This window comes from Tauraco erythrolophus, chromosome 7, assembly GCF_009769465.1.
Source record: "Tauraco erythrolophus isolate bTauEry1 chromosome 7, bTauEry1.pri, whole genome shotgun sequence".
Lineage (NCBI taxonomy): Eukaryota > Metazoa > Chordata > Aves > Musophagiformes > Musophagidae > Tauraco > Tauraco erythrolophus.
The window spans coordinates 63,706,880-63,734,306 of record NC_141471.1 but is presented as its reverse complement, the minus strand read 5'-3'; the positions used below and the strand labels follow the sequence as shown (position 1 = coordinate 63,734,306).

Here is a 27,427-nt window from a genome sequence, read left to right as displayed (position 1 = left end):
TATAGATACACGTATATGAACGGCGCCTACGCAGCGGGAAGGAGAGCGCAGAGCATGCAGCTTCCCGACCGCGAAGAAGCAGCAGCTTGGCGGAGCCGTATGCGACAGGCACCCGGATCCTCCCCACAGACCGCACTCGGCTCGTGCCCGCCGGTGCTCAGCCGGAAAGACGAGGGGCTGTGAGCTGGCTGGTGGCAAACGTTGAACCGCGTGGGGTTCAAGTGGTAGGACGGGCTTTAAGTCGGCCGCGGGGTGCACGGGACGTCCCACCTAACCGGAATGCGGTTTGTGTTGAGGTATGTTTGCTTTGGCTATTTTTTTCCTGAAATGTGCAATTACAAAAAAAATAAAAATATTTACATCATTACGAGCGAAACGTCAGTGTCGGCTTTTCCCGTCGTAAAATGGATTATTCCTAGGTGCAACAGGTGAATTATTTCCCTTGGGCGTCAGATACAAAACTGTTTTCAATACAGAGAACAATAAACTGATTACTACAGCTATATACTTTCTGATCAAGAAGTTTCCCCGTCTTCAGTGGTGATGCTTGTCCCACGGCTCCCATCTCGGCCGTGCGCCAGGCTTCGCAGTAGTTGCTAACCAGTCGGATCCCACGCGCAGTCGAACCATGCCATATTACTTTCTGAGGCCTGAAAGGTAATGTCAAGAAGTTATTTCCTGAAAAAGTCTATTTTTTTTTTTTTGCTTTATTCAACTGCACACCTGTACCTGTGGTGGCCTGTGTTTCTGCTTCCTTTCTGCTTGAAGCAAACAGGGGGCAGAGGAAGATGAAGGTAGAAAGGAGAGGAAGAAAAGGAGAAGACAACCTGATATCCCATTTACAGGCTATCAGAAATGGAAAAGAAAGATGGCATAAGGGAAGGGAGAAATTTTTTTCACATTTCTGGTAGCCCAAGATACTGATACTTTTGCTATCTGGCAAAAGTCAATGTCACGTAAAACTCACAAATGGTAAGGTAAACTCACCAAGATGGATCAGTCATGACGTTCCTCCCATTAAAGGAGTATATGGGAACATGAATGTTGAATTGTCCACCGTTTCCATCAAATATAGATTCCCAGTTGTTGAAAAGTGTTTCTCCCTGTTAGAATTTCAAAGGTACTTTTACAAACAAAACAAAGCCAAAATCCATGTCACACCTGACTTTTACAGACTCATCTACACATCTAAAATCTCACCGGTATTTAAGAACACTTATGATTCCAGCTTTCCCATCACCTTCTGCATGATGCTCCTGAACAAACTTGTCTCATCTGTCATCCCAGCACTATCAGCCATCTGACCCACGCCTCTGCCTCACAGTAGTGTCTCTGTTCTACTGTCACTCCAAGCACTTGACACAATTGCCTCCATTCTCACTGTCCTTTTCCTCCTAACTGTCTAAGGGGTTGTTTGAAAAATTGCTTATAATTACTCCAGCTATAGAGGAAATACAGAGATAATTTGTGTTGGAACTGCTGTTGGGGTCACGATTTTGTGAAAAGCGTTGCAAATATTTAAGGCAAAAGCTTTGCATCAGGCTACCTCTCAAACTGCTTTTGAGTTTTTCCAAAGTTGAAGCAATATTGTCTTTACGGATTTGCCTCCGAGGCTCTGTGTTTGCTTGCACTTCAGAGCAGCATCCGCTCGGCGTGTTCCAAGCATCGTGTGTTATTTCTGTAGGTTTCTTGGCCGTTTGTTCTGGGAGCCAGCCAATGCTACAGAGACAGGGTTTGTTTTCCTCAGTTCCAGAGTGTGTCTGTTTATGTGAAACCACCGAATGACTCATGCTCTAGACTCTCCTCTCAGTTTCACTGGGGTAAACCCAGCATCACTCCTAAGCCCAGAGGCTGCCTTTAGCTTTAGAAATGAGAAAAACAGGTGTTTTAGCCTGCTATGCTCTGTGCTCCTTCTAGAAGGTAGAACATAACAGTTATCTGTGGGAAAGGAGGATGCACTTTTCCCCGCCGATAGAAAAAATATCCAGAAAGCAGAACATGGTGCTGTGGCTTTGCCAGCAGTCTGCTCCAGGCAGGCTCTTCTCAGAGCTCCGTCTCTACCGTTGGACTCGGGGTATTGACAAAAGCAACCCTGGAAAACGGGAGGGAGATGGGAGTCGGTCTGTAACTTTCTGCTTTATCACGACTTTTTTGTTTCTTGAACCCGACTCCACAGTATGAAGCAAAGCTGCTTCTTTAAGAAACGCCGTTTGGGTTGAAGCTTCCTGCTTTTGCCATTTTCCAAGATTTTGGGGCACCTACGGCCTATCCTAATATAACAAGTACTAAGCACTCTTTTTTACCTTAAGATTGACTATTGGTAAATGGTAACGGTCTGTTTTTCTGACCACTGTGACCAGATCTTGCAGATGTGACGAGACGAAGGCTCTGTAGGTAGATGTCAAACCTGCCAGTTGGGCTTGTTGGAAACACAGGAAATCTGCTCGCATGTCACCAGACAATGGCAAGTTTAAAGCCACTAGATGCAGCTGGAGAAAAAAAGAAGAAAAGCCACCATTTTTTTTCAAGCTTATAACACTAGGAAGACATATACTGGAAGCAAACTGGGCACCCCCCCCCCTTCTACTGCCAGCACAAGAACCAGTACCTTGCGTACCAGAAAAGAAAGTTATTTGCTGCCATAACATTACATTTCTTAAACCTATGAGACCTGAAGCAGAAACACCTCTTTATCTTTGAACACTAAGGAAACCATTAAGATTATATACTCCTAAATTTATTTTAAAAAATAGAATTCTTTTAAAAGCAGCTAATATTTTTAAGCAGCAGTCTTGGAGTTATCACACAAAATCCAAATCCTACAAGCATGAAAATAAGTAGTAAGAAGTGACCACACAGCATTTGAAAATTCACTGTTACTAAATACAAGAAGTAGCATGCTAGTAGCATCAAACAGTATAGCAAGAACATTTTTTTTTTAATTATTTTTTTGTTTTGTTTTGTTTTGAAGATGTGACTCAGTTACCTTGCTTTCTTTATCTAAGTATTTTAAAGCATTTTAAAAGAAGGCTTAACTTCTAAAGTGCCCATCTTAAACAAGCAACGCCGTGAAGACACAGAATATTCTAATGAATATTAATGGTTTAATTATAACACTATTGTTAACTTAAAAATTACAGTGTGTTGCAGGTGCAGTCACTCAGCGAAGAGGAATTCCTAGCGCAGAGTCAGGATTTTTCGCTTTTTTTCTTTGAGATGGGAAAGGGGCTAGGATGATGAAAAGAGATCTGGAGGAAACAATTTACAACTGTCTCTGAGTCGTCTAAACCAGTTAAAGAAGTGCATTTGTAAACTTCTAAAGTAAAATCCGTGAATTTGAAGAGGAAATGCCACAAATCTCCCTCCAGATGCAAACTGTCATGTTTCAAACCACAGCTATGCAGCTGCGATACAGATCTCAAACTTACTGCTGGTTTTCCATTGTTCACATTCGACATCGGACTCAGTGCTGGAAGAGGCTGAAATCCCTGTGATTTTAACACATGCAAACAGACACGTTAAACATGTTACTCAGATCAGAATTTTAGACACTTAGTCATTTTCGAAACAAAGCAAACGTTGAACACTGGAGAATCTGAAACTGCCCTTTCTCTGGAAAATAAACCCAAACCGTGCAGCCAGAATACTGGATCTACGTATCATGGAGTCGGGGTGGCACAAAAATGTGTGTTTGAAAGCTGTCCTGGCCAGAGTCGCTCAGCCAGAGCCGCGTGCCCATTCCACAGTGCCAGCACCGGCTGGCACCTGGAGTCCTGTATGGAAGCAGCCTGCCCTTGGCACCAGCAGAAGACCAGTTGAGGAAAATTAACACTGAAGGGGTAAGGAGGATGCAGAAACAGAAAATATAGTGGGTGGGAATATTCCTCAAGGCCCCAGTAGCTCCCTCTCCTACGCAATTGGTGTGTGGAGACCAGAAGGTCGATGATCTTCAGAGCTGTTTCGGGAACAGTCGAGTTTTCCTCTCTAGTTACGGTAAGTATGAGTAACAAGCCACTCGTACCAGCTGGGTAACTCCTGTGGTGTCAGCTGGAGGCTGCAGACAATTTCTTACAACATGCAGTCTAGACATTTTCCCAGTCTGCTAAGTGCACTTCTCTCTGACCTACTTTTTCTCTAACTTTTTTCCATTTCTTTCTGGCCTTCCTCCTTCCCACTGCTCCTTCCTAGCACTCTCTGGCCCTTTCGTTATCTCAGCAGTCAGCTCAATTAACCTGTCACCAACGAGACTGTTCTCTCTCTCCTTTGCCACTTCTTGGTTTTCATCCTCCTGTGATTTTTTTGGGGACAGACAGCGTGCTCACATGCAGACTGGTACAACAACTCACAGAATGGGGTCAGGTACAAACTAACAATCGAGGCTTCAGAAAAGACTGTGAGATAAGCCACACACAGGTGATGATGATGTACCCTGAATCCAGGACTAGAATCTTTCAAAGAAAACCTGCTATTCAGAAACACTTTTCTGAGTTTCCTTGAAAGGGACACCAGGGCTTGACACGACTGACTTCAGTGTTACGAAACAGAATACTGTTTGGGTTTGGTTTTGGGGTTTGTTTGTTTGTTTGTTTGTTTGTTTGTTTGTAGGCAGCCTGGTTTGTTCTGCTTTTTGTAAATGCTGCTTTGTCTCTGTAGTATTTGGAGTCTCAGAAGATGATGCAAACAGATGACGGGCCAGTCAGAACCAACTTGCAAGCTTAGGTAGTGGCAAGATGCTTATTTTGAACTTGCAAGTCTCAGTGGAAAATTGTGTTGTGCAGGGATCTGCCTGCAACTTCTGCCACGTTTATCACCCAGTTTTGCAAATTTCAACTCAGTTTTTCACAGTCCAATGTTTTGTACTTACATGGCTTGATATGGCTGGAGGAGGAAGGCTGTCAGCAGGGATAGGAATTAGCTCACCAAGCTGAAAGAACCCCAAAGGAAAAGCAAACAAAACTGTATCACCACGAGCTTCTGAACTAAAAAAAGGAATCTTTGCACCCGTATTTCCCCACCCCTTAAAAAAAATATCCGCAATAACGCCATTTCGAGTAGGAGTTGGAAAGGATTAGGACGTAGCGCGATAGTACCTGCAATTTTCTCCATCCGTTTCGAACGCGGATAAACACCTCACTGGTTTCACTCAGATAGATCAGCGTCCCTTCTGCTACCAAATGGACCTTTGCCAACATACCCTCAATGTTTTGGAACGTCGTCACCTGTCAGGTAGGACAATGAAGCACGCTTCGTCAGGCGCACAAACATTTTGCAAGTGAAATTGTTAAACTGACATCTTACTGAAAGGCTCACAAAGTCAGCTGTACGTCACTTCACACGAAAAGCTCCAGTAACATCCATATCTCACTACTTTGGCACGCCAGCATCATCGTTCTGTGGGCTGCAGCAGAACTACAGTGTCATTTCTTGACGTTTGAGTGTCATTTATTTCTCATTTCTTCAGTGTCAGAAGGCGTATTAACGTTTTAGGAATCATGCAGACCCTACTGAAGGTTTGCATACTGTTTTTTAATGTTGGTTTCAACATACATGGGCATGCATCTCCTATCCAAGACAGGAGCTCCTAGCCTGTGATGCAGTCCTCTGCCTCGGGGCATCAGTCTTTGAACATCTGTTTCTCCCCTGATCTGTACTCCTTGTCAGGTCCTGAATTTCTATGGGAAAAGGCAGTTGGCAGAGGTATGACGCTATGGTGGGAAAGCATTAAGAAACCTGGACTCAGATTCTTGTTAGTTCGTTTCATATGATGTAGATGATCTGAATTACTGCTTATTAGTATATTCTCAGACGATTGCCAAAGATTTCCTGCAGATTCGCTTTTCTATCAGAATGTGAGCATGTGGAAAAGACAAAAATTGCAAATAACCCTCTCTGCTAGCTTGGATCACTTTTTTCCCAGAAACTATGAATACTTAATTTAGAATTTAACAAGACAGAAGTCTTAGTTGTCATTTTTACTGCATGGATATCTAGGATACCATTCTGATTTGATTCATGCAGTAAGAAAAAGAAACCATTAAATTTCTATGTATCCTCTGACACAGCAATTTTTAGATTTGCTAGGGAAATCTACAGTTTTCCTCTTAGAATCGAATAACAGATATTACTGGGTTTTAATCCAGTAACGTAAAGTGGTTTTTTTCATGGAAACTGGGAATTCAGTAGCTATTCCAGTATCTCAGCGTGTTAAGTTGCCACACTCTTTCAGAGACATTGCTTTGAACACGGAATGTGCACCTTTCCATTACTTTATCATGGACAGACTTCTCTCATCACTTTTCCCAGCTCTATGGATTCCCTGTTGAAAAATTACAAGGTTCAGAGAACCAGAAAACACTCTAATAAATAAAACCACAAGACAGAGCCTTCCCTCCTCTCTCAGTGCTACCAATGACCACCAAAAGATTGGAAGCAAGGTTTCAACGGCAAACTTCCTTATTTTTGCTGTCTTACCAGGTTCCTGGTTGCAGGTGGCCCTGGCTCTCCAGGAGGACCTGGCGGCCCAGGCATTGCAGCTGCTAAAACAAAACAAGCACACAATACATGTTGAAGGTCATCTTTTTTTGAGAGAGAAGGTGAGTGACATAAAGAAAGGACTTAGTGGTGATGCCTAGGAGTAGTGCGAGAAGTTGAAGTGGGAGAAGAGAAGTACTATTGAAGTTCTGAATAGCTGCGCTCAAGCCAACTACAGAAAATGCATTCTAAGCACTTTTTTAAAAAGCAATGGGGAAACTTAGTCTTTTCTCTGTTATTTGGGAGGTTAAGGTCAAGATTTCATGCTCTGCAACTGAAGAACCAGATCTACTCAAACTGACTAGAAAGCTCTTCTGCTCGCTGCTGCTGATGTGCATATGGAAGAGCTTTTAGCTCCTGCCCGTACAGGCCTTGAGGGAGTCATTACATCTTTCGCCCTAAAAGTAAACAAAAAAGAACCTCTCCTTAGATAAAAAATGCACAAGTGTAAGCTCAGCTTATGTTTTGAAGCAACAAAGAATTCTCCAGAGGTATAAACTTGGACTTCTACGACTGCAGTCCACAACATCTAGTACCTGGCACCTGTCACTTCTCCAAAACTGGATTTCTGCACCTTGAGCTGAAAGTCCCCGTTTTCTGGAGTAAAATCTCCTTTCTTTTAAGGAAGGAAAGAAGGAAAGATATGGAAGTCTGAAAGCAAGTGTCTTGTGCAAATGTGGATCATGATAATGGAGCTTTGAAGCTGTTTAGAGGAATGAGCTTCTACACACGAGCCCTGCTGAGCATCATGGTGGGTCCCAGCAGGGCTTTGTAGCTGAGATCTGGGCAGATCTTGCATTAACCGTAAGTAGAAACTCCTTCTGTAGAGGAAAAGAGAGAGGCAAAGTGTTGACAACAAAACAGGTCCAGGGATATCCAGGAGACTACACTAGTGTACTGCTGGGAGGAATGGAGAACGCACAGGAAGAAATCTGATCAGGAACAGAAAGACATGATGAGATCTAGTATGACATGGAAGAAAGAGATCCAACCGTTGGTGGATGGTTGTGAAACTACCTGAGCATGGGGAAGTCCAGCATGTCCAAGCATGCTGGTGAGTCTGGAGTATGAAACACGCACGCAGGACTGCAAGGTTCAGCTCCTGACCACTCCCCAATTCCTACCTTGCTGGGCACCTGAAAACAGTGTCCAGCTGCTCTTAGCTATGCAAATAGTGCCACAATCCCAAATACAGACAGAACTGCTCTTCAAAAGTGAAGGAGAAATGGAGGAACATAGGAATATTCTCTGGAACTACCCTTTGGAGAAATTTTGGTGAGTGCATCGGTAGCCCTCTCCACAATAACCGAAGTCCATTCATCCACAGTTTACTGGATACAGCAACTACATGGACTGGAGGAGAACAGAAGATAAGCTAAAGGAGCGTACCTTCTGCCTTCAGAATTTTTCAAAGGAATGAGGACCACAGTGATGGTCAGTGAAAGTGGAGCTATAGATTCCCCTCCACTCCACAAACACATTCAGTGAAGAAAAAGTATTGACTATCTTCTGGTTTATTGTATCTTTCCTCTCCGAAGTAGTTTGATAGGCTGAATAAAGGACCATAAAATAAAATAAAAAATAAAAAGTTTGAACCATTGCAGAGTCAGTAAAGGCTGGCCCTGAGAGCACCGCCGCATCCAGAGCTTGCTTTTTACTGCTCCGTAGCTGCTGGGTCAGGAGGCTGCAGCTATGCACCAATAAAGCAAGTTCTCGTGCTCAAAAACGTTTGTTTTTGTGAAACCCGGAGGGGCCATGAAATCACCGGTTACAAATGGAAGAATCTGTGCACTGGAGCATTTGCAAGGATCCTCCCGAGAAGTTCCTTCAGACCAATGGTAGGGGAAAGGCATTCAGTTCTTGGAAGTGTTCAGAGCTATCTATCTTCAGATGAGCCATTCCTCTTTCCCCGTATCCCAGTATCTGCGCCCCATGTCCCAGTCAGACTGAGCTTTACCAGAGATAACTCGTGTCTTGAAGGCAGGAAAAACACAGCCGTGTCCGTAACATTTAGTACAACAGGCACCCACCACCGTGCTGCCTAAAGAAGCTTCTGACACGGCAAAGAGGAAAACGAGGAGGAGGATGATGAAGACTAATGGCAGAGACGATAAGTATAGGGATGAAGTACTAATAATAATCTGTTTGTCTGACTGGGTCCCTCAGGTAATATTCAGAAGTGCTTCATATAAATTACACCGGAAAAGACCTGAAGGCCTTTATGGACCTTATGGATGCAGAGGATCTGTCGTATTCTGATGATCAGGGGCTAAATCAGGTACAGGCCTATGTTCCAATGTGGAACTTGGTAAGGATTTCGTCTTTCTCAAATATTCCTCAGAGGATGAACGCTTCTGATAGACAATTAATATCTACCAGATGAAGTCTCACCTTGTCCCTGGGCAGCTGTATAAACCAGTCTGACCCAGTTCAAGAAATACCCAGAAGGAACAAACTGGAGACAGGTCTGCTCCCCAAACTCCTTTTCTAACCCATTCAGTCGAAAATCATTAAAGGTGCAGTAACCAACCCTCCCAAAGTTTTGTTTCTGTTCAGAATTTGCATAACAACTCGTTTTCGGCAGCAGTTCTCCAGCAGCTTCTTTCTAGACCTAAACTCTACTGTGGGTACTGCCTTTGTATCTCAGAATCACAGAATCATAGAATCATTTAGGTTGGAAAAGACCCTTAAGATCATCAAGTCCAATCATTAACCTAATGCTGCCGAGTCCACCACTAAACCGTGTCCCCAAGCGCCACGTCTACACGTCTCTTCACCACCTCCAGGGATGGTGACTCAACCGCTTCCCTTGGGCAGCCTGTTCCAGTGCTTGACAACCCTCTCAGTGAAGGAATTTTTCCTAAGACCCAATCTAAACCTCCCCTGGCACAACCTGAGGCCTTTTCCTCTTGTCCTATCACTTGTTACTTGGGAGAAGAGACCAACACCCACCTCGCTACAACCTCCTTTCAGGTAGTCGTAGAGAGTGATAAGGTCTCCTCCCCTCAGCCTTGTTTTCTCCAGGCTGAACAAGCCCGGTTCCCTCAGCTGCTCCTCATAACACATGTGCTCCAGACCCTTCACTGGCTCCGTTGCCCTTCTTTGGACACGCTCCAGCACCTCAACATCTTTTTTGTAGTGGGGGGCCCAAAACTGAACACAGTATTTGTGGTGTGGCCCCACCAGTGCTGAGTACAGGGGACAATCACTTCCCCAGTCCTGCTGGCCACGCTATTTCTGATACAAGCCAGGACGCTATTGGCCTTCTTGGCCACCTGGGTACACTGATGGCTCATATTCAGCTGGCTGTCGACCAACAACCCTAGGTCCTTTTCTGCCAGGCAGCTTTCCAGCCACTCTTCCCCACACCCGTAGCGTTGCAGGGGGCTGTCGTGACTCACGTGGAGGACCCAGCACTCAGCCTTGTTGAACCTCATACAACCGGCCTTGGCCCATCGATCCAGCCTGTCCAGATCCCTCTGCAGAGCCTTTCTTGCATAACCTCAAGCAAATCAACACTCCCGCCCAACTTGATGTCGTTTGGAAACTTACTGAGGGTGCACTCGATCCCCTCGTCCAGGTCATTGATAAAGGTATTAAACAGAACTGGCCCCAGTACGGAGCCCCAGGGAACACCACTTGTGACCAGCCACCAACTGGCTTTAACTCCATTCACTACATGAAGAGCACCTTGGCCCACATGAACATCTTCTCAAATTCAGCCAACTGCTCAATTTGATAGATTTTGCAAAGCTCTCAAGGCAGCCTAGCTCCATTATATAAACTTCCTCCCCACCACAGCAGTCCCGTGGCACCAGTCAGTGAAAATTGTCTGCAGGGAAATTGTTCCTTTTGTGCTGCCACTTCCAATTCACCCCCAGGAGAAGTCTTTAGAGGGCAGGAGAGAGGGGAGCAAGCCGATCCAGGCGTGCAGAGCGGGTGGGCAGATGGAAGAAGGGGTATGCGAAGGATGTGGCAGTGTAAGGGTGTGGGCACATGTCCATGTACTTGCATATACAGTGAAAAGCAGAATCACAGCCTCTCACCTGAGCCATATATTGCAGGGGGTCCTGGTGGGCCTGGTGGGCCAGGGGGGCCAGGAGGTCCAATTTTTCCATAACCTGGTAAGCCGGGTAGGCCAGGTAACCCTGGAGGTCCTCTGGGTCCAACAACTGAATCCCCTTTTGGTCCCTATCAGCGATAAAAAGTATTTCTTTGAACGTATCAGTTTCACTGCTGCATGGCCTTCATTTCTGGTGGCAACATTTTCTGAAGGCCTGCGGCCACACTACTGTTTAGACATGAGTCTGTACGTAATTTTCTTCAAGGAGGCATGGACATGAATGGAAAATGAAAAATTCCATCATGTACGAAACTAAATTCAGGAATTTAAGATTCGGAAAGCTTTCTGAAAGTTCTCGCGCCTATTTCCGAGTTGCTGATACCTGCAAAACTCTGGACAGTACTCTCAAAGACCCAGACCACAACTCTGCTCGTGCTGAGACTACTGGCTTTGATGCGCTGATAAGAGTTTGGCTGAAGGTGTATGGTGGAAAGCTCTAACATGAAGTGCGTACGTCTCATGATGAATGTTGTCTTCTCCTTCCTGTGATCGGACGTCAGCTCACAACCCTGAAGCTCTCCAGCTGACAGTCTTCCAGATTAAAAAGGCTCCAACTCTCCACATTTCCAGTTCAGCAGTGTGTCCTCAGCCTGGATGAGGGGGGCTTGCGCTCCCTGTGCTCAAACTGGCCTGCATCCATGGAACCGTTTTCGGTCCCTGGGCTAGGAGAGCTCAGTCTCAGCTGTGCCATCCAACTCCTTCTTGCCAGTGGAACAGTTTCTAAACAGGGGTGTGGTTCTCAGCAACGAGGAATAGCGCCAGGGGGATTTTTGAAGGTGGTCTTGCTAACCTAACACTTTGTCCTCAGCTGTGACCCACCCATTCATGCTCCTTGACAATAGAGTAATGCAATACCCACATTTGTTGCCAGACCCCAGGGACAAACTACCTTCCAAAGAATCAGAGTGTTTGATTCCAAAGCAGCTGTGATGGCAATTGCCAGAAGATAAAACAACTAGGCAGAGATTAGACAGTGGCTGAATTTTACAGGAATGATCCAGACAGGTACACACTGGATTCTTCATTCATGGTTTTGGATTACTGGTATAGAAAATAAGATTAATTATTTAGACAGCCAATAATTTTCAAGTCAGCCTCTGCCTAACTTTATACAGCCTACTTTGGATTTTGTGGGGATGTAAGCAGTAGCCTCACAAGTTATTCATACTGCCTTGATTTGTAATGCTGTTTGCAGCATGAACCTACATACTGATGTAGTTGTATTGGGCAGCCGAGCACGACATTACATCAATTTTTCATCGCGGATTAATTCTGTGCACAACAGGGACGTGTCTGTGTTCACGCCTAACGCAACGCTCTCACCTTCACCCAACGGTTTGCACGTGAGTCTGTGTACAGTTCTTAACATCATCTTGATGTTTGTGCCTTCTAAACTAAAACAATGGGTACCCACAAACATCCCTATCCCACAGCTTGCGTGACTTACAACTAATCCTGGTCTTCCAGGCAGCCCAGGAGGTCCTGTCAGGAAAAAACCTCCGTTTGGTTCTCCTTTTTCTCCTTTCACACCAGTGACTCCGTTGTCTCCTTTTTCACCCTTTAAAAGAGAATGTATTTTAAAACGTTGATGTGAAGGGAGATCAGAACTCTATGCACAGATCTTTTAAAGTGACGTGAAATCTCTAAGCTTAATAAAGAAAAGCATCTGCTTAAAATCTTTTTGACATCACTTCCTTCTTCAGTGGTATGGAATGGGAAGGAATGCTTTCTCTACTGAGGCTGCAAGGCTTTCTCAGGGCAGGGGCTTGCGGCGGCGGGTTTAGGTGGAGGCAGAGAAAATGCCTCTATTGCTGTTTCTTGCTGTTCTACCCAGCAAAACCTTGTCCTGTGCTGTATCTGGAGGCAAAGAGGAAGTTGGAGGAAGCATAAAAGCCTAGCTTTCTGCTTTTCTCCTTCATCAAGGAAAAAGCAAAGCAAGATTGACACGGAATAGACAAGATATTTAAAAGTACGTGTCGAAGTGAAGATTGCTGTATATAAAATGAGAGAGAAGGGCGGAGGTGTGGACCAAAATAACAAAATCATAGAACCATAGAATGGCACAGGCTGGAAGGGACCTTAGAGATCATCTAATCCAGCCTCCCTGTCATGGGCAGGGACGCCTCTCAACTAGACCAGGCTACTCAAGGCTCTGTCCAACCTGGCCTTGAACACCTCCAGGGAGGGGGCATCCACAGCTTCTCTGGGCAATTTATTCCAAAGTCTTACCACCCTCATACTGAAGAATTTCTTCCTAAGATCTAATCTAAATCTGTTCTCCTTCAACTTAAACCCATTTCCCCTTGTCCTGTCAGTGGACACTCTTGTAAAAAGTCCCTCCCCAGCCTTCCTGTAGGTTCCCTTCAGGAATTGGAAGGCAGCTGTTAGGTCCCTCCGAAGTCTTCTCTTTCCAAGGGTAAACAATCCCAGCTCCTGCAACCTGTCCTTGTAGCAGAGGTGCTCCAGCCCCTGGATCATCTTTGTGGCCCTCCTCTGAACACGCTCCAACAGATCTATGTCTCTCTTATGGTGGGGACACCAGAACTGGACGCAGTATTCGAGGTGGGGTCTCACAAGAGCAGAGTAAAAAGGGGAGAATCACCTCTTTGACCTGCTGACCATGCTTCTCTTGATACATCCCAGGATGCGGCTGGCCTTCTGGGCCGCATGAGCACACTGCCGGCTCATGTTGAGCTTCTCATCTATAAACACCCCAAATCCTTCTCTTCAGGGCTACTCTCAACCCACTCTGTGCCCAGTTTGTATTTGTGCCTAGGATTGGCCTGACCCAGGTGAAGGACATTGCATTTTGACTTGTTGAAGCTCATGCACTGGCCCATTTCTCAAGCCAATTAAGGTCCCTCTGGATGGCATCTCTTCCCTCAAGTGAGTCCATGGCACCACACAGCTTGGTGTCATCGACAGACTTACTGAGGGTGCACTCAATGCCGTCATCCATGTCACCAACAAAGCCTTAATTACGAAGCCTAAATACGAAGTTGTTATCTCTCTGTGCAAAACAAGCCACAGCAACCGCACTTTCCTCCTCACATGATTTCCTTCTGTTTGCCTGCTGGCTTTTTTCCTTCAACTTTTTTCTTTGTCTACTTTGTTTCACCTTTCTGAGAAATAAACCCGTGAACAGAAGAGGCAAAGGGCAAAGCAAGAATGGCAGGCAGCTGCAGAAAGCCAGAAACAGATGGCTCCTCCTGTGACTCTTCGTCTTTTTAGTTTCCCAGTAAACAGGACCATCAAGCTTTCTGTACCACACGCCATTTCGCAGAGAGGAAGGACTAGATGAAAAACGAGTTCTTTGTAGCTAAAGCTGTAAAGCTACAGACACGACTCTATAAAATCCAAGAAGCCATATCAGCTCTGCCATGCATCCTTGGGCACTTCATGCCGTGGGAATAACTTCAGTGCTCTCAGCCAAGCAGAAACAGAATCTGAAAACCAGACAGCACTCAGGGTCTTTCAAGGAACCTGACAGCGCACTGCTTTTGGTGGCATCATTAAATGACAACTCAATTCAATTTTTTTTCAGATCTTCGACTGATAAAGAGCCTTGTTCACTTAAAAACTTGTAAAATAGTATTGCATTGGTATCAATTTTTGTCCCTCGAAGCAGGCAGGAGAGCAACGAAACAGAGAGAGACCAAACACATCAAGGTACAGGTATACTTTCTTGTAAAAGATTCCAGAAAAAGTAGTTTCCATCACTTTAACTTATTTCATTCAGTGTGCTTAAAAGATAAATAGTATTACCCAGAAGCGATCCCCCCCACAACCCACCTCCCCCACGTCCTCCATGTGTTAATTGATGCTAAATTTTTCCAGAAGCCCTTCGGGTAATGGATGTCTCTGACCTGAGTTAGCATGGCAGCAAAAGCATTCATTTATGGCAGATAATTTATACCCACTTGGGTTGGGTAACAGTGAATTATGACTCACTTTAATACCATCAGAAAGGTAAAAAGCCTCAGTAATAAAGTTTTTTCAAAAGTAATCTTTATATACTACTGACATCTGCTATCTCTACGCTTGTAATAAACTTGTCTATCCAGCTGGACTTTAAGAAATTAATATAATTTGTAATTGTTGATGATCTTATCTGTTTTTTATATTTGACCACACTGTACTGTTTTATGCTTAATTTATAGTAAAATACACCTTAAAAGAAGCTCAACAGAACTCAGTCACAAATGGGATCTAATTACCTTTATGCTATTAATAAAGTGGCTGAAATACGATGGAGGCAGAGGTGGACCTGAAAAATGAAGAAAACATGATAAAGTACAATAATTATCTGTAATTTTCTTTTTAAAAGCATCACTTTGGATGCTACTGGTTTCGGAGTTTAAAGGGAAATTTTTCACAATAATAACATTAACCTTTAAATCTCGCAGATATTTTTAGTTTGTTTTCCTAACGAAGCAAGGCTTACACGCCCTGTCTTGTCTGTCACCCTTCCACCCTAATAACTTCTGAATCTGATTGTGAATTTCAGAGAAATTTGAAAGCAAACAAGGCTCAAACATGAAAAATTCCCCATTTTCTGAAAAAACGGCAGCTGGGTAGAGGGGGAAAGAGAAGCATCCAAATTCATCCCTTTGATGGAAACCGAGGTAAGAGAGAAGCTTAAGCTTTCCATATGTTTTGCCAGCAGAGGGGTGGCCCACTGGTAGCTGCGTTACCCTTCGCATAAGGACAGCACCATAACTGGCAGGAGAAAGAAACGGTGTTCCTGCCGTGCTGCTGCTGATCATGGAATAATTGATCCTTGACATTCTTCTGCAACAAAAACCCAGTACCAGTATCAACGGTTTTACCACCTGTGCTGTGTTGTCTGCCAGGGGTGGTCAGCCAGAGCTGCTGAGCCAGCACAAAAAGTCTAAAAACCCTTTAAATATCCTGTTTGGCATACATGTGGAAAAAAAAGACTGGTTTACTGCTGCCCATAACGGCTTGATGCATTTTCTTCAAATGTGTTGTGATGAATTTTTGAGATCTTTGGGTCCAACCCGATGGCAGTCACAGGACTCAGACCTCAGTATCCTATCTGAGATGCAATTTGGTCGAGCAGACACTGTACACATCAGTACTCAGGGGCAGAAATGTATTCCCACAATTAAAGGGCAGGATAATTGTCCGCTGTGGCCGGGGTCTGTTCAGTTTACTAGCATATCAACGGCAAAAGCATGCCCTGCCAACAATCATAAAGTCACAGAACATCCTTGCTTGTGGAAAACGGGAAGCTACGCTGCTTTCAGATCTGGGATGTGAGCTAGAAATTAGCTCAGCCCCTGGAGCAACAGAACTCACCTAGTACCAGAACTAATGTTTGCCCGGCAAGAAGCTGCCTCGCTCCACCTCATTGATTCTCCTTCAGCTCTGTTCCTTCCAGGATTCACAGAGAAACAGGTGAAACTTCCTCGTACAGAAAAGAAGGTCTTGGGACAAGCAAACAGGCCAAAGGTTGGATTTGGATGAGTGTGAAAACTTGTCCAGAATGCAAGGTTGGCCTTTTGGGGAATGAGTCACAGGCAGGAAGGAGGCTGACTACGGGCAAGGGCCAGCACACCGCAAGGAACCCTGCATTTTCGATGGGCAGGTCTTCAGCCTTAGGCAACTGGGTCTCAGACTACGACACAGTGAAGTCTCTTCTGTTTCCAAATGCATTTTCTTACAAGGTTCCAGACTGCCTTCTTCCAGCCAGAAACACTGAGGTTGTGCTGGAGCATTGCACGTGTGGTTGGAACACAGCACCTCTGCTCTGGGTACTCGCTACACCTGCCTCTACACAGAGTAGCTACGTAAAGAGTGTCCTGCTGTTAACCCACTTATTTTGTGTTGGCCTCATGTCTTCCCATGGTATCAATTAATAGAGCCTGCTCATCAGGTTGGAGAGGAGCCTTTTTGTGAAAAGGGAAGATAAATACACTGTGGGAACAAGTACCACAGTTCAGAAAGCTCTTCTGATTGCTGGAACTCAACAGATGTTGCAGTGGAAGGAGCTTCAGCTGTCTGTCCCTCAGAGGTTTTAAAAGATTCCTGCACTTTAATCATGTTCCACTACCTCTGGCTTGTGAATTTGCACTGTCAAAGACTATATGGGTATCTGTGAGACCTAGAGGAATTTAGGATTTTAGCAACTACATCAACAAGCAAGAACCAAACAGGAATATTTTTTAGAGCAGCAACAGGATTGGTCTTCGTTAATGTATTTTAACTTCACAAAATATTGAAGCTGGTCGATCTGTTTGGATCCGGTCGGCAAATGAATGAATCTCGGTTATTTTAGGAGAAAGGTGAATTCAGTTTAACCAGAATTCTCTTGTTGTTTTCACTGTCCTTCACTAGCTGCAGTTTTACAAGATCTTAGGCATAAACCTCCAGTAATTCTCTCCTTCTTAAGCACCTAAAATCATCAGGTATAGGCAAAAATACTTTTAGGACATTAATTTGCATTAAATACAGAACCCGGCAGGGAACACATATGTTCATGGCGGATAAGCCAGCACAGAAGAGAAAATTTTCTTAATTTCTGTTTAGGAATGCTTCTTGCTTCTCCTTTTTACCAGTTTATTGATGACTAGGAAGCACTAACCACTTATTTTAAGGCACTGGATATTGATCAGAATAAAAATTAATGAGGATAAGACAAGAAAACAGATTTTACGAGAACAAACAGATGTCCTCTTAAAAATAACCAGAATGTCACCGTCAGTCACCAGAACTGTGTCTTTGGAACAAAGACAGAAATATCCATACAGATGTAGTTTTGTATTTATTATCAACACATTGCAGGACAAAGATCACAAATACGGTACAGCAATATTAATTTGATATACTGCTTTTTCCATTTCAAATGATTTCTGGCACTGACCAAAGCTTTATCTTAGTATATGAGATTTCAAAAAATATATAGAAAAGGAAGAGTTTGTAGTAACAATCTTTTCAAATAGATGCTTGTTTCTGCAACTATTTTTGTATGCGTAAGAATTAGCAATGCGTATCAACTTCTCGATACACCGCAGTAAATCGTTGGTGAGGAACATCTGTTATGATGCACCTACCACCAGTGAATTTGTATTTTTAGTTCACACAGATTTCTCACGATGATCACAGACAAAGCATAGAATATTAAAAAGTTGACTGATCATCCAGTTCCGCCTTCTGCTGGAAGTGGGACTGTCACCGACAAATGACTGCCCTGAACTCGGAATGCAGACGTATGTTACCCTGAAACAGGAAGCTGGATTTTATCCCAATTAGCTCAAAAAGATTGACAATAAACTGACATCTCAGGAAGTGGACATGATGTCCCTCTAAGATTTAAAAAAAATCTCCGACCAGCCGGTTACACTTCAAAATCTATTCTTGTACTTGACACATTCGTAATACTCACAAATGTGCAGTACAGATACTTCTCTTCAGAAGACATTTTTGATAACGTTACGGGCTCTGTTGCTCTGTCTGTCAGCTCAGCAAGGAACCCAGGTGTAGGTCCTTGGGCAGGTAAGGCTGCAGGGGTAAGTATCAAAGTCATGTACTGAATTCCTTTACAGGACGTCGGTGAGATATCAGATTTAGTATACCTGGTGGTCCTGGAGCACCTCTGTCTCCCTTTTCTCCTTTGAAGTCCACTGAACCGTGCAGCCTCCAGGAGTCTCTGCTTGCTTTAGCACCTGCCATAAAAGCATCACGAATTCATGAGAACTTGCAAACAGCAGAGACTATAGCAGTGACAACCCAACCACAGAAAGTGAGAGCAGACTTTTCCATCCACGTGGGGCACGTGGCTCCAGTCCCTATATGCTTGTCTCACTCTCCTCATGAACGCTGAATGGCCTCCTAATTGTCCTCTCTTATCAGCCCCAACATGTGCAAGACAACCTCGCTCTTACAAGTCAGCCCCTCTCTCTCCCCTCCCCTGACCACCTCACCTAAGACCCTCAGAACAAACCTGTTCTCACTGCAGTTGCGAATGTTTTGTAGAAACAGCTCTTCAGTTATGGCCCTGTGTTTGGTATCACATCTTCTACTGCCTCCAGACTCCAAAACAAACCAATAAATGATAGTATCTGCTACTGTGGATGTCAAAAATATTATTGTTTATTGCTCCTTCATGTCACAAAAGCATTAAGAACAAAGAAAAATGTTCTCTGAGAACAGAAACGCTTTGAGCATCATTTTCCATCCAGGTGAGCTGAGTGTAGACTTGCATCCAAATACATCTGGATAGACTTTCTATTTTTCCAGGTATTATTCAATGTTCATAGTAACCTTACCCTACAAAATAGCTTGGTAAAATGACCTCTGAGTATTTAGACTTCTTAGGTCTGATTTCTCTCTTTGTTCTACCTGAGTAATTGCTAATATCTATGCAAAATTCATGCAAAATAACACCATTCTGCCACAGTAACATCTTACAGCCACATCCTTCAGGCAGAAATGTCTTTTCCAGTTGAAGGGGAGGTGGTGCTGTTCTGAGTTACGAGCAGGAAGTGTGCTGAAGCATAGTGACAAGCAGATACAAGACACGTCTCTTGAAGTAATTTTTAATGGTTCCCTGCCTGTGATATTTTCAGCCCCCGTGGTCACTTGTGATCTATGCTGTGGGCCAGCAGATGACTAAGAACAATGGCTCTTTTGTAACCTGATCTGATCACATCTGTGAACTTCACTGGGGCAAGCACAGTGAAGCAAGAGAAACAATCTCTTGCTTGGCCACCCAGTCCATGCTCCATGACCTGATGCCACTTACAAATAAGACTTCATTGGTAATAAATAAATAAAGACTTTATTGGTAAGAAAGCCTTAATTTAAAAAATAATTGCAGTATTTTTCCTTCTTCTAGTTGTGCAGAATGGCTACAAATACGGAAGAATGAGATGGACTTTTTCCCTTTCAGAGTGATAGGACAAGGGGCAATGGCTTTAAACTGAAAGAGGGGAGATTTAGATTAGATATAAGGAAGACATTTTTCACTCTGAGGGTGGTGAGGCACTGGAACAGGTTGCCCAAAGAAGCTGTGGCTGCCCCATCCCTGGAAGTGTTCAAGGCCAGGTTGGATGAGGCTTTGGGCAACCTGGTGTAGTGGAGGGTGTCCCTGCCATGGCAGGGGGGTTGGAACTGGATGGTCTTTGAGGTCCCTTCCAACCCAAACCATCCTGTGATTCTATGTTACAAGGAAAGTTTCCTGACAGTTCCTCTCCACCCTTCTCTTTTGACTTTCAGCCATGAGAGCTGAAAGCTGGTCATACTCCCATGGGCCTCCTCATGATCTGTCTGGTGACTCAGCCTCCAGCTGTGAGTCCATGTTCAAATGCCTACAGACGGAACAGTGGGGCCCCATTTTATCTTGCACCGAAGATCTCTCAGGTGTGCAATTAGACAGTTTTCCTAGTTGTCAGCTGAACCCTGTCTGACTGTGACATCTTCAGAGCAATTTTCCAGGCAGATTTCCAGTCCACTCATCCATATTTTAGGTCATCTTAAAATACTGAGACCAATACAGAGCTTATACAAGCAAGCTCTGACTTTCTCTTCTTCAAGATATCTTCCTTTACCACTTACTATGCCCGCTCTTGCCCCTTATCCTGATCTCTTGCACTCTTTTCCTTCTCTTTCTTTCTTTTTCCATTTGGATCAAGGTGGCCTGGTCTTTCCAAGCGTCTCAGTCATTGCTGAGGGAGAGGAGCTCTTCCAGTCGCTGCTATCAGCCCTCCACCTACTCTCTGGACCACACTGGAGAACTGATCCCCAGATAGCCACCTCCTCCTCCAGGAACAGCCCCACGCCCCAGCACTCGGAGAGGCTATAACATACACTACTGATGCATTATTCAGCTTGTCTTCCATGTGCAGTTTTTGTCATGCAGGCTCTGACTTATCTGGTTAACCTGTAAACTCTCCAGATTCCTTTGCACAGTGATGGGAACAGTGTTTTAATTCCCAGGAATGTGGGAACTGGGAAACAGGTTCAGGCTTTATATCAGAGGCTGTACTACTGCTTTTTTTTTTTTTCCAAAAATTACTCTGAGAGTATAATAAACAGGCAGGAATAAATTTTTATTGTAAGTAGTTAAATAAAAGGAGGAAGACTATGGACTTTATTTCCTCTGTGATCTTGAGAAGATTTCCTTTTCCATTGTGTACTACTGAATCATAAGAAAACTGCTGGCTGCTCCCTGTGGATGCTCCAGGACTTTCTTTTCATGTCCCTTTTTTCTAGCTCCAAGAAGCTCTGAAGGGGCAAAACTGCCACAGAACTTTCTGCTACTCTTGGAACTGAAGGACTTCCACACAGTTTGGCACAGGCAGCACTATTTCTATCAGCTTTCACCATTTTTTTGGTACAGAATTGCTACCTGCTTCCCTCTGCACGTTACTGAGTCCATTCTTGGAGCGTGTCTTTGAGGAAGAACAAAAGCACTGAACCACAGACGCAGGCTTGCGTTAATTTTAACGCCCAGTGTGCCCAGCAAGTGACCACCTTGTGCTTATGTGGTGGAGTGCTGGCTCAAGAATGGAACGGTCAAACCATCACGATAATCGTAAAATGCGATGAAAACTGTATGTCAATGGTGATTTTTCCTCCTTAAACTAAAGCAAGAAGGGATGCGTGCTGGAGTGACTTTAGGATTTGCTGTTTGGGTTGAGAATTAGTATGCATTTAGAGAAAAGAAACTCTCAAAAGAGCAGAATGTCCTTTATCAGCTTGGAGTCAACTCTTAGAACTAAGGCAAATGCCTTGAACCAAGAACTTTGGGCTCTCTGTGGGCATTTATTCTGGCAGATCACAGATTCTTTGTTAAAAACAAAAATACAGACAGAGAAACCTTTAGGAGTCCCTGTGTGCAGGGGGAGATGAGCAATTGGAAGTCTTTGAATTTGGGAGCAGCCTGGACAGCCTAGGCTGTATGGACTTTGCTCTGTGGATATAGCCCTGAAGAAATGTGGACAGTTTGCCAAGCACAAGCCTTAGGCTTTCACTTGGAAAAGGTGAGTCACTCATTCAGCAGCAAGGATTCAGAAAACAAGCTCAGGGCATCATCGTACTCCACAAATTTGACCCTCTACTGTCCTGAAACCACCTTCTATTAAAAGGAGTAAAAAATAACAAAAGTGCTCCAGCCTTGTGACAATTTACCCAGGGTCCTCACGTGTGGAGTTTCTCATCCTCCTTCCCCACTAGTCTTATTTCCTTCTTTGTCTACCTGGCAGGTTTTTGTCCTAGCTGCTCCCAAAGCCCAGAAATTACCTTCTTTCCAAAAGGTCTCACCTTCCTAGTGAAGGAGGACATCAGAAACATTTCTGTCTCACCAGAAAATTCACCCACCGCTCACAGAAAGAACTGTTAACAGCTTGTTTCTTCTCTTCAGCAGCGTTCCCTGGGACTCCAGCAGCCAGTGTGTGTGGACTCTGCCTGTGATAATTTGCTTTCAAGGAAAAGGATGGGAATTCTGAATACAAGCTCGAGTTTTTTAGTATCAGCCACTATCTGAGTGACTGCTCAGAGAAGAGAAGTGGTTTTGATGCCACCGGTCAAACACTGGAGGAAAGAGACCACCTGGTTGCTTGGTGGGATGTAGTATCAGGTGGACTTTAGAATCTGCATCTTAGGAGCATTGCCAGAGCAGAATGAAGATTTGGCACTGCCACGTGTGACACCTGTGCTCTGACAGAGGACTTCTATGATTAGATCTTGCAGAAACTGTGTTGCACTGCTCCGTTTATAAACCTTAGTCTTCAAGGTGCAGACTAGGCTCATTTGTTCTTTGGCCTACATGTTGAGACTGGACCAAGATATGGTCCAGTTCCACTAGAAAAAGAAACAAGACCACCTTCCCCCCCCCCCCCCACCCCCCAAACCCAGCAATGCAACAGCCAAGAAAAAGCAAAAAGAACTTAATGAGGAAAAAAACAAAAATCTTATTTAAACCAAGGGACAAGAAAAGAATTACTCACCATGGACATTAAGAGCTTCTTGATTTCCAGGGTGAGGAGTGCTCACCTACAGACAAAGAAATCTATTAGAAATTACCCACACGCATTAACCCATGGAAGTGTGTGACTGAAAAGCCTGGAGAGTTTGCATGCCATCGCAGTAAATATCGTAACAGCGCTCTGGCACTGTTCCCGGTCTGGCAAGGTCCGAGTATTAGCTGTTTAGTATTAATAATTAGTATTATTTAAAAAAAATAATTAGTATTATTTTTTCAGGATTGTGCTCTCTTCAACGTGCTTTCAGCAAGAGGGTAACAACATGCGTTTTGGAGGCATCAGCAGATCCTGCTCTGTCATGCCAGTGAAGCATCAGAAAACTCGTTCTCCAAGAACAATTCTGAATTTACAGCACTGCATTTGAAAGCAGGGTTTAATTTTTGACCGTAAAATAACAGTCTGTGTTTGTCCTTTTTCATCAGACCATGGCTGTGCCTACTGTCTGGTGTTGATCTATGCTCCAGATGCTTTGAGACCACAACTGGGAGGCAGGAGCTGTTCCAGTCTATCCTGTTCTGGCACCAGCCCCCTGTAACAGTGGGCATGCTACTTACCTCTGCTGCCTGTCTTCAAAATAGGGACAGTGCAGGAATTAAAATGCGGCACAGTGCTTGGAAAGGGACAGACCTTAGTACTAGCTAGGACTATTTATAGGAATCTAAGCAAGTGTATGAAGGAAAATGGAAGGTGCTGCATCTGGCTAATCCTGTAGTATTAGCTCTTAAAAGTCTTACTCACATGGATAGCTGCATTAACTTCAGAAGTTCTGTTCACACGAGGAAAACTTGTGGGGTTCAGTCTGTAGTTCTTTATTGATATTCATTTATGTAGGCATGTAGAGCAGACTTCTTATCTATAAACTCGCATAGGTTTAGGAGATTATTCACAAACGTGGGATGAACCTCTCTAGCAAACTCAGATGCACAAAGAGGTGTTTGTAAGTACAGGTTTCTATTACTTGTGCACATAAAACTTACTGCTCTTATTCACTGATTGTGACCTTCTTGACAAGTGATTTTTTATTATTATCCGAAACGTGGCTAAAACAGGCTTGTACTGCCTGAATCATTTCACAGAGAATCAGAGGAGAGCTGAGGCTGGAAGGCATCTCTGGAGACTGCCTAGCCCCAAGTGGGATCAGGGTGCTCAGGGCCTTGTCCAGTCAGGTTTCAGAGGTGAAATCCATACGTGATTATGGACGTATGTGAGTAACATACACAAACATTATATGGTGGGAATGGGAAGATTTAAGGGAGAAATTCAAAGAGGTTAAAAGATGGTGCCTGGAGGTGGTAGGCCAAAACTGTAGAAATGTCAAATTATCACGGAGTAATGACTATATATTATTAATTATCAGAAAGATCCATAAGCTGCGATACATCTTTCTTTGGTGGTAAGGGCAGGGTGATGATGAATATCAACGCATCCAGTACAGTGTAAGTCAAGACCTGCTTCTCTAAAACAAGTGAAGAAGAACTGGAATGGTAATTGGAGGAGGGGGGCACAATAGTATTCTGAGCTATACTGCCTAACAGAAAAGTAGAACAATCACACTGCACATCACACTATTCAAGGCAGGACTGTGGATCTCAAAGACAGAACTCTTTCCAAGTACCTAACCCACAGTGTAGCAGGGCAATACTGCCCTCGGGAAAGTACTGCATGGAGTAGTAGTATTCCAGTATAGTATTTCCAGGAGTAGAAAGTATTCCAGGACTGAACTCTGTGCACAGTTCATTGCAGGATGTAATTTCCATGACTCATTAAACAAAAATTGCACCAGGGTGATCTGAAAATATAAACCCCATCTCCTTTCTTTTGACACTATGTGTGAAATTGCAGGTCCTTTGGAGGTAATGGGGGCTTTGGAAAGCAGGGGCAGAGCTTCACCTGCTGCCATTCTTCAGATAATAAATGTTTATATGTGAATAGACTCCATTTGAGGGTCAAATAAAGAACACAATCTTTCTTTTCTGGTGCATTTTTTTTCCTGCCACAAGTCTTATTTTGGACAGGGAAGTTGAAAACAGCTAATGACATACAACATGGGGACAGTATTTTTATATACGTCCGAAAAAGATGTGTACGTGTATGTGTGAACATTCAGCTCCCCAAAAGCAACTCCTGAGCTATGGAAACACAGGCTTTGACAGGCATGAAAAGTGTTAGGACAACCAAGTAACCAAAGTGTTTTAAGCAAAAGGTTCTAGCATTTCTAGTTCTGTTATATATTTTCTACATTGGGGATCAAAACACTTGAAAATCTGTTACCTTGAAGACTAGGTAAAACACATCTCTGGTGCAAAGCAGAAAGCAGGAGGAGAAAAGCTGCAAAGCTACCATGGTCATGGATATCGTTATGGTGGCCATGCATTTTGCTAAGAGCAGATTCTGCGTGTGACTTACTGGCATTTTGCAATGAGGTCGGGGAGAGACTGGGAAAACTGTCTATTGGAAAGAGGAAGGGAAATTGTTTTAATGAACGTAGGTGTAATACATCAGATGGTAACACACCAAATAGATCTAACAGACGTGATGGGACAAAGCCTGGAAACAGAAGCCAGCAGCTCCCGAGTGGAGTGCCCAGCTTGCTGCCCAGGAGCTCTCGTGGGTCGGTCAGCAGGTCCCGCTCTGTGTCTGGGGGGCAAAACTCCCACATGGTGGTGGCTCTGGCTAAGAGATTTTTTTCCTCTGCACACAAGCAAGGTCACCCACTGTAAACCGTGTTGCCTGAAACAAGTTTTGATGTTTCCCTTTGCAGCATATTTCTGCTACAGAGAGAGACCAGCAACTGACCCCCAGCTGTACTTACTCCTTTGATATAAACTATACGTCCTGGAGGTCCGGGGGGCCCTGGGGGCCCGGGTAAGCCGGGAAGGCCCTGGGAAGAGAAAGTGAAAGAAGGAAGATATTAGACAGATCTTTTCGTATGCAATACAACTGAGTCTACAGAGAGAAGGCCAAGGGGCTCAGAGGGCCCTGTTTATCCAAGAAGTTCTGTGTTAAACGGCTTGAGGGGAGACTGAGCATCCATTTAAGAGACCAATCTGCCAGGTGAATTTTAATATTTAACCTAAAGCACTTTGAGGAGAACAAAACAGTCTAACATTGTTGTTTACAGGGGAAAAAAAACCCAACATACCCAAACCAGAAACCTCAACGTACTAAAAATTGAAACTAAAGGCAGTGGATCTCTCATCCAAGGAAAATTAGGTATCCAAGACTGGTCTGGGATTCTCAAGACTGCTGAGATTCACATATTTTCAAGTGCCAGCCAGATAACTACACACTAATTAGCACCTCCAAGGAACCCTGCTAGACTGCAGGCGTGACTGCCTTTACAAAAAAATGTCAGCCCTTTACTGTGTCATTTAACAACCCAGCACCACAGCCTTCTGCCAGGTGACACGTGTCATCTCATCAGTAACTAGGGATCCGTTAGATTTTATCTTCCCTGAGCACTCCAGGAAGGACTATGAGAACATGCAGCCTGTTCTGCTTGCTTGTTGGCTCTCATCTCCCAGCCTGACGCACTCCATCTCGTCATACCTGCTTTAACAGTTTTTGTGTGGTTAAGACAGACAACCCAGAAAATGAACCTTGACACTGTTGGAAGATATGGAGGAATGGAAAATCCATTTTTAATATTTTCTGCCGGTGGCTAGTCATCTTTTCTATCATTCTCTTCCAATAAGAATTTGTCTAATTTGTCTGGTTTCACCTTCCAGCAACTAAATTTCTATTTACACCTTTCTCTAGAGGTGTAAGCAACCTTTAGGACCTGGCCTTTTCTTTCTGTGAAGATACTTACATACTTACCAATTCTCAGTCTCCCTGTTAGTTGGATAAAGCAATATCATCACCTCACTTATATTTATTATCCAGATAGACAACATACTTGTGTTTTGCAGTTTGTGTGCCACGTTTTTTTTTTTATTTTAAACAAAGTAGAACCAGAGAACTGAAATACAGCAGTATAACGAGATCACCTCTTCTGATGCCTAGCTCATCCCTACCTTAGGAGTTCTATGCTAACACAGTAAAATACTCTTTTTTTTTTTTTTTTCCCCCAGCATATCTCTGATGCAGATGAAATAATATTAACTGCTTTTGAGGTATGGGTACCAACTTTTCTAGCACGGATTGCCCCATGACATCAGAACAACCACACAAATTACCCTGCTACTGTGAAACTTCTTGCTTACGCTCTGCAGTGTTTATTGTTGCGTAGTCCAGTTTCCAAGTTTGCCATGAGACCACTTGTATGACAGACTTGCAGCACCAGGACCTGGGTTCATCACTTTTCATTCCATAATTATGGGTTGTAGGTGGGCATAGGTATGTTATTGTCTACACAGTGGTCATTATTCTGGATACACGTGTACAGCAAGTAAAGCAGGTAGCAGGAATTAGCAAGTATCTCTGGATACACGTGTACAGCAAGTAAAGCAGGTAGCAGGAATTAGCAAGTATCTCCTTGTTAGCAGAGCAGATGCCACTTCACTATGATATGCTCAAGTGGTGTTTGCACCTTGTTGTGGTTTAACCCTGCCGGCAACTAAACACCACGCAGCTGCTCTCTCACCCTCTCCCACCCCCGGGGAATGAGGAAGAGAATTAAAGGGGAAAAGGGAAGGAGACTTGTGGGTTGAGTTAAGAATAATTTAATAATTAAAATAAAATTAAATTAAAAGTAATAATTAGAACAATGTAGCACTCTGAGAAGCCAAGAGAGAGCGAGCCACCAAACTTCCCAGCCAACCCT

The 27,427-nt window shown here is 43.9% G+C and overlaps 1 protein-coding gene across 2 annotated transcripts in view; it reads right to left on the bottom strand.

Moving 5' to 3' along the window:
* Positions 1 to 433: 433 nt before the first annotated feature.
* Positions 434 to 27,427, bottom strand: part of COL15A1 (collagen type XV alpha 1 chain) — a 130,553-nt gene continuing 103,559 nt past the window's right edge. For both annotated transcript variants that reach the window (XM_086614931.1, XM_086614932.1), the window contains exons 30-43: positions 25,475 to 25,543; positions 25,069 to 25,110; positions 22,627 to 22,672; positions 18,253 to 18,342; positions 14,872 to 14,921; positions 12,102 to 12,212; positions 10,578 to 10,722; positions 6,472 to 6,536; positions 5,091 to 5,219; positions 4,865 to 4,924; positions 3,429 to 3,488; positions 2,304 to 2,489; positions 988 to 1,103; positions 434 to 650 (exon numbers count right to left, since the gene is read on the bottom strand). In XM_086614931.1, the coding sequence (XP_086471057.1) occupies positions 434 to 650; positions 988 to 1,103; positions 2,304 to 2,489; positions 3,429 to 3,488; positions 4,865 to 4,924; positions 5,091 to 5,219; positions 6,472 to 6,536; positions 10,578 to 10,722; positions 12,102 to 12,212; positions 14,872 to 14,921; positions 18,253 to 18,342; positions 22,627 to 22,672; positions 25,069 to 25,110; positions 25,475 to 25,543 (1,386 nt within the window). The remainder of the gene's footprint in view (positions 651 to 987; positions 1,104 to 2,303; positions 2,490 to 3,428; positions 3,489 to 4,864; positions 4,925 to 5,090; positions 5,220 to 6,471; positions 6,537 to 10,577; positions 10,723 to 12,101; positions 12,213 to 14,871; positions 14,922 to 18,252; positions 18,343 to 22,626; positions 22,673 to 25,068; positions 25,111 to 25,474; positions 25,544 to 27,427) is intronic.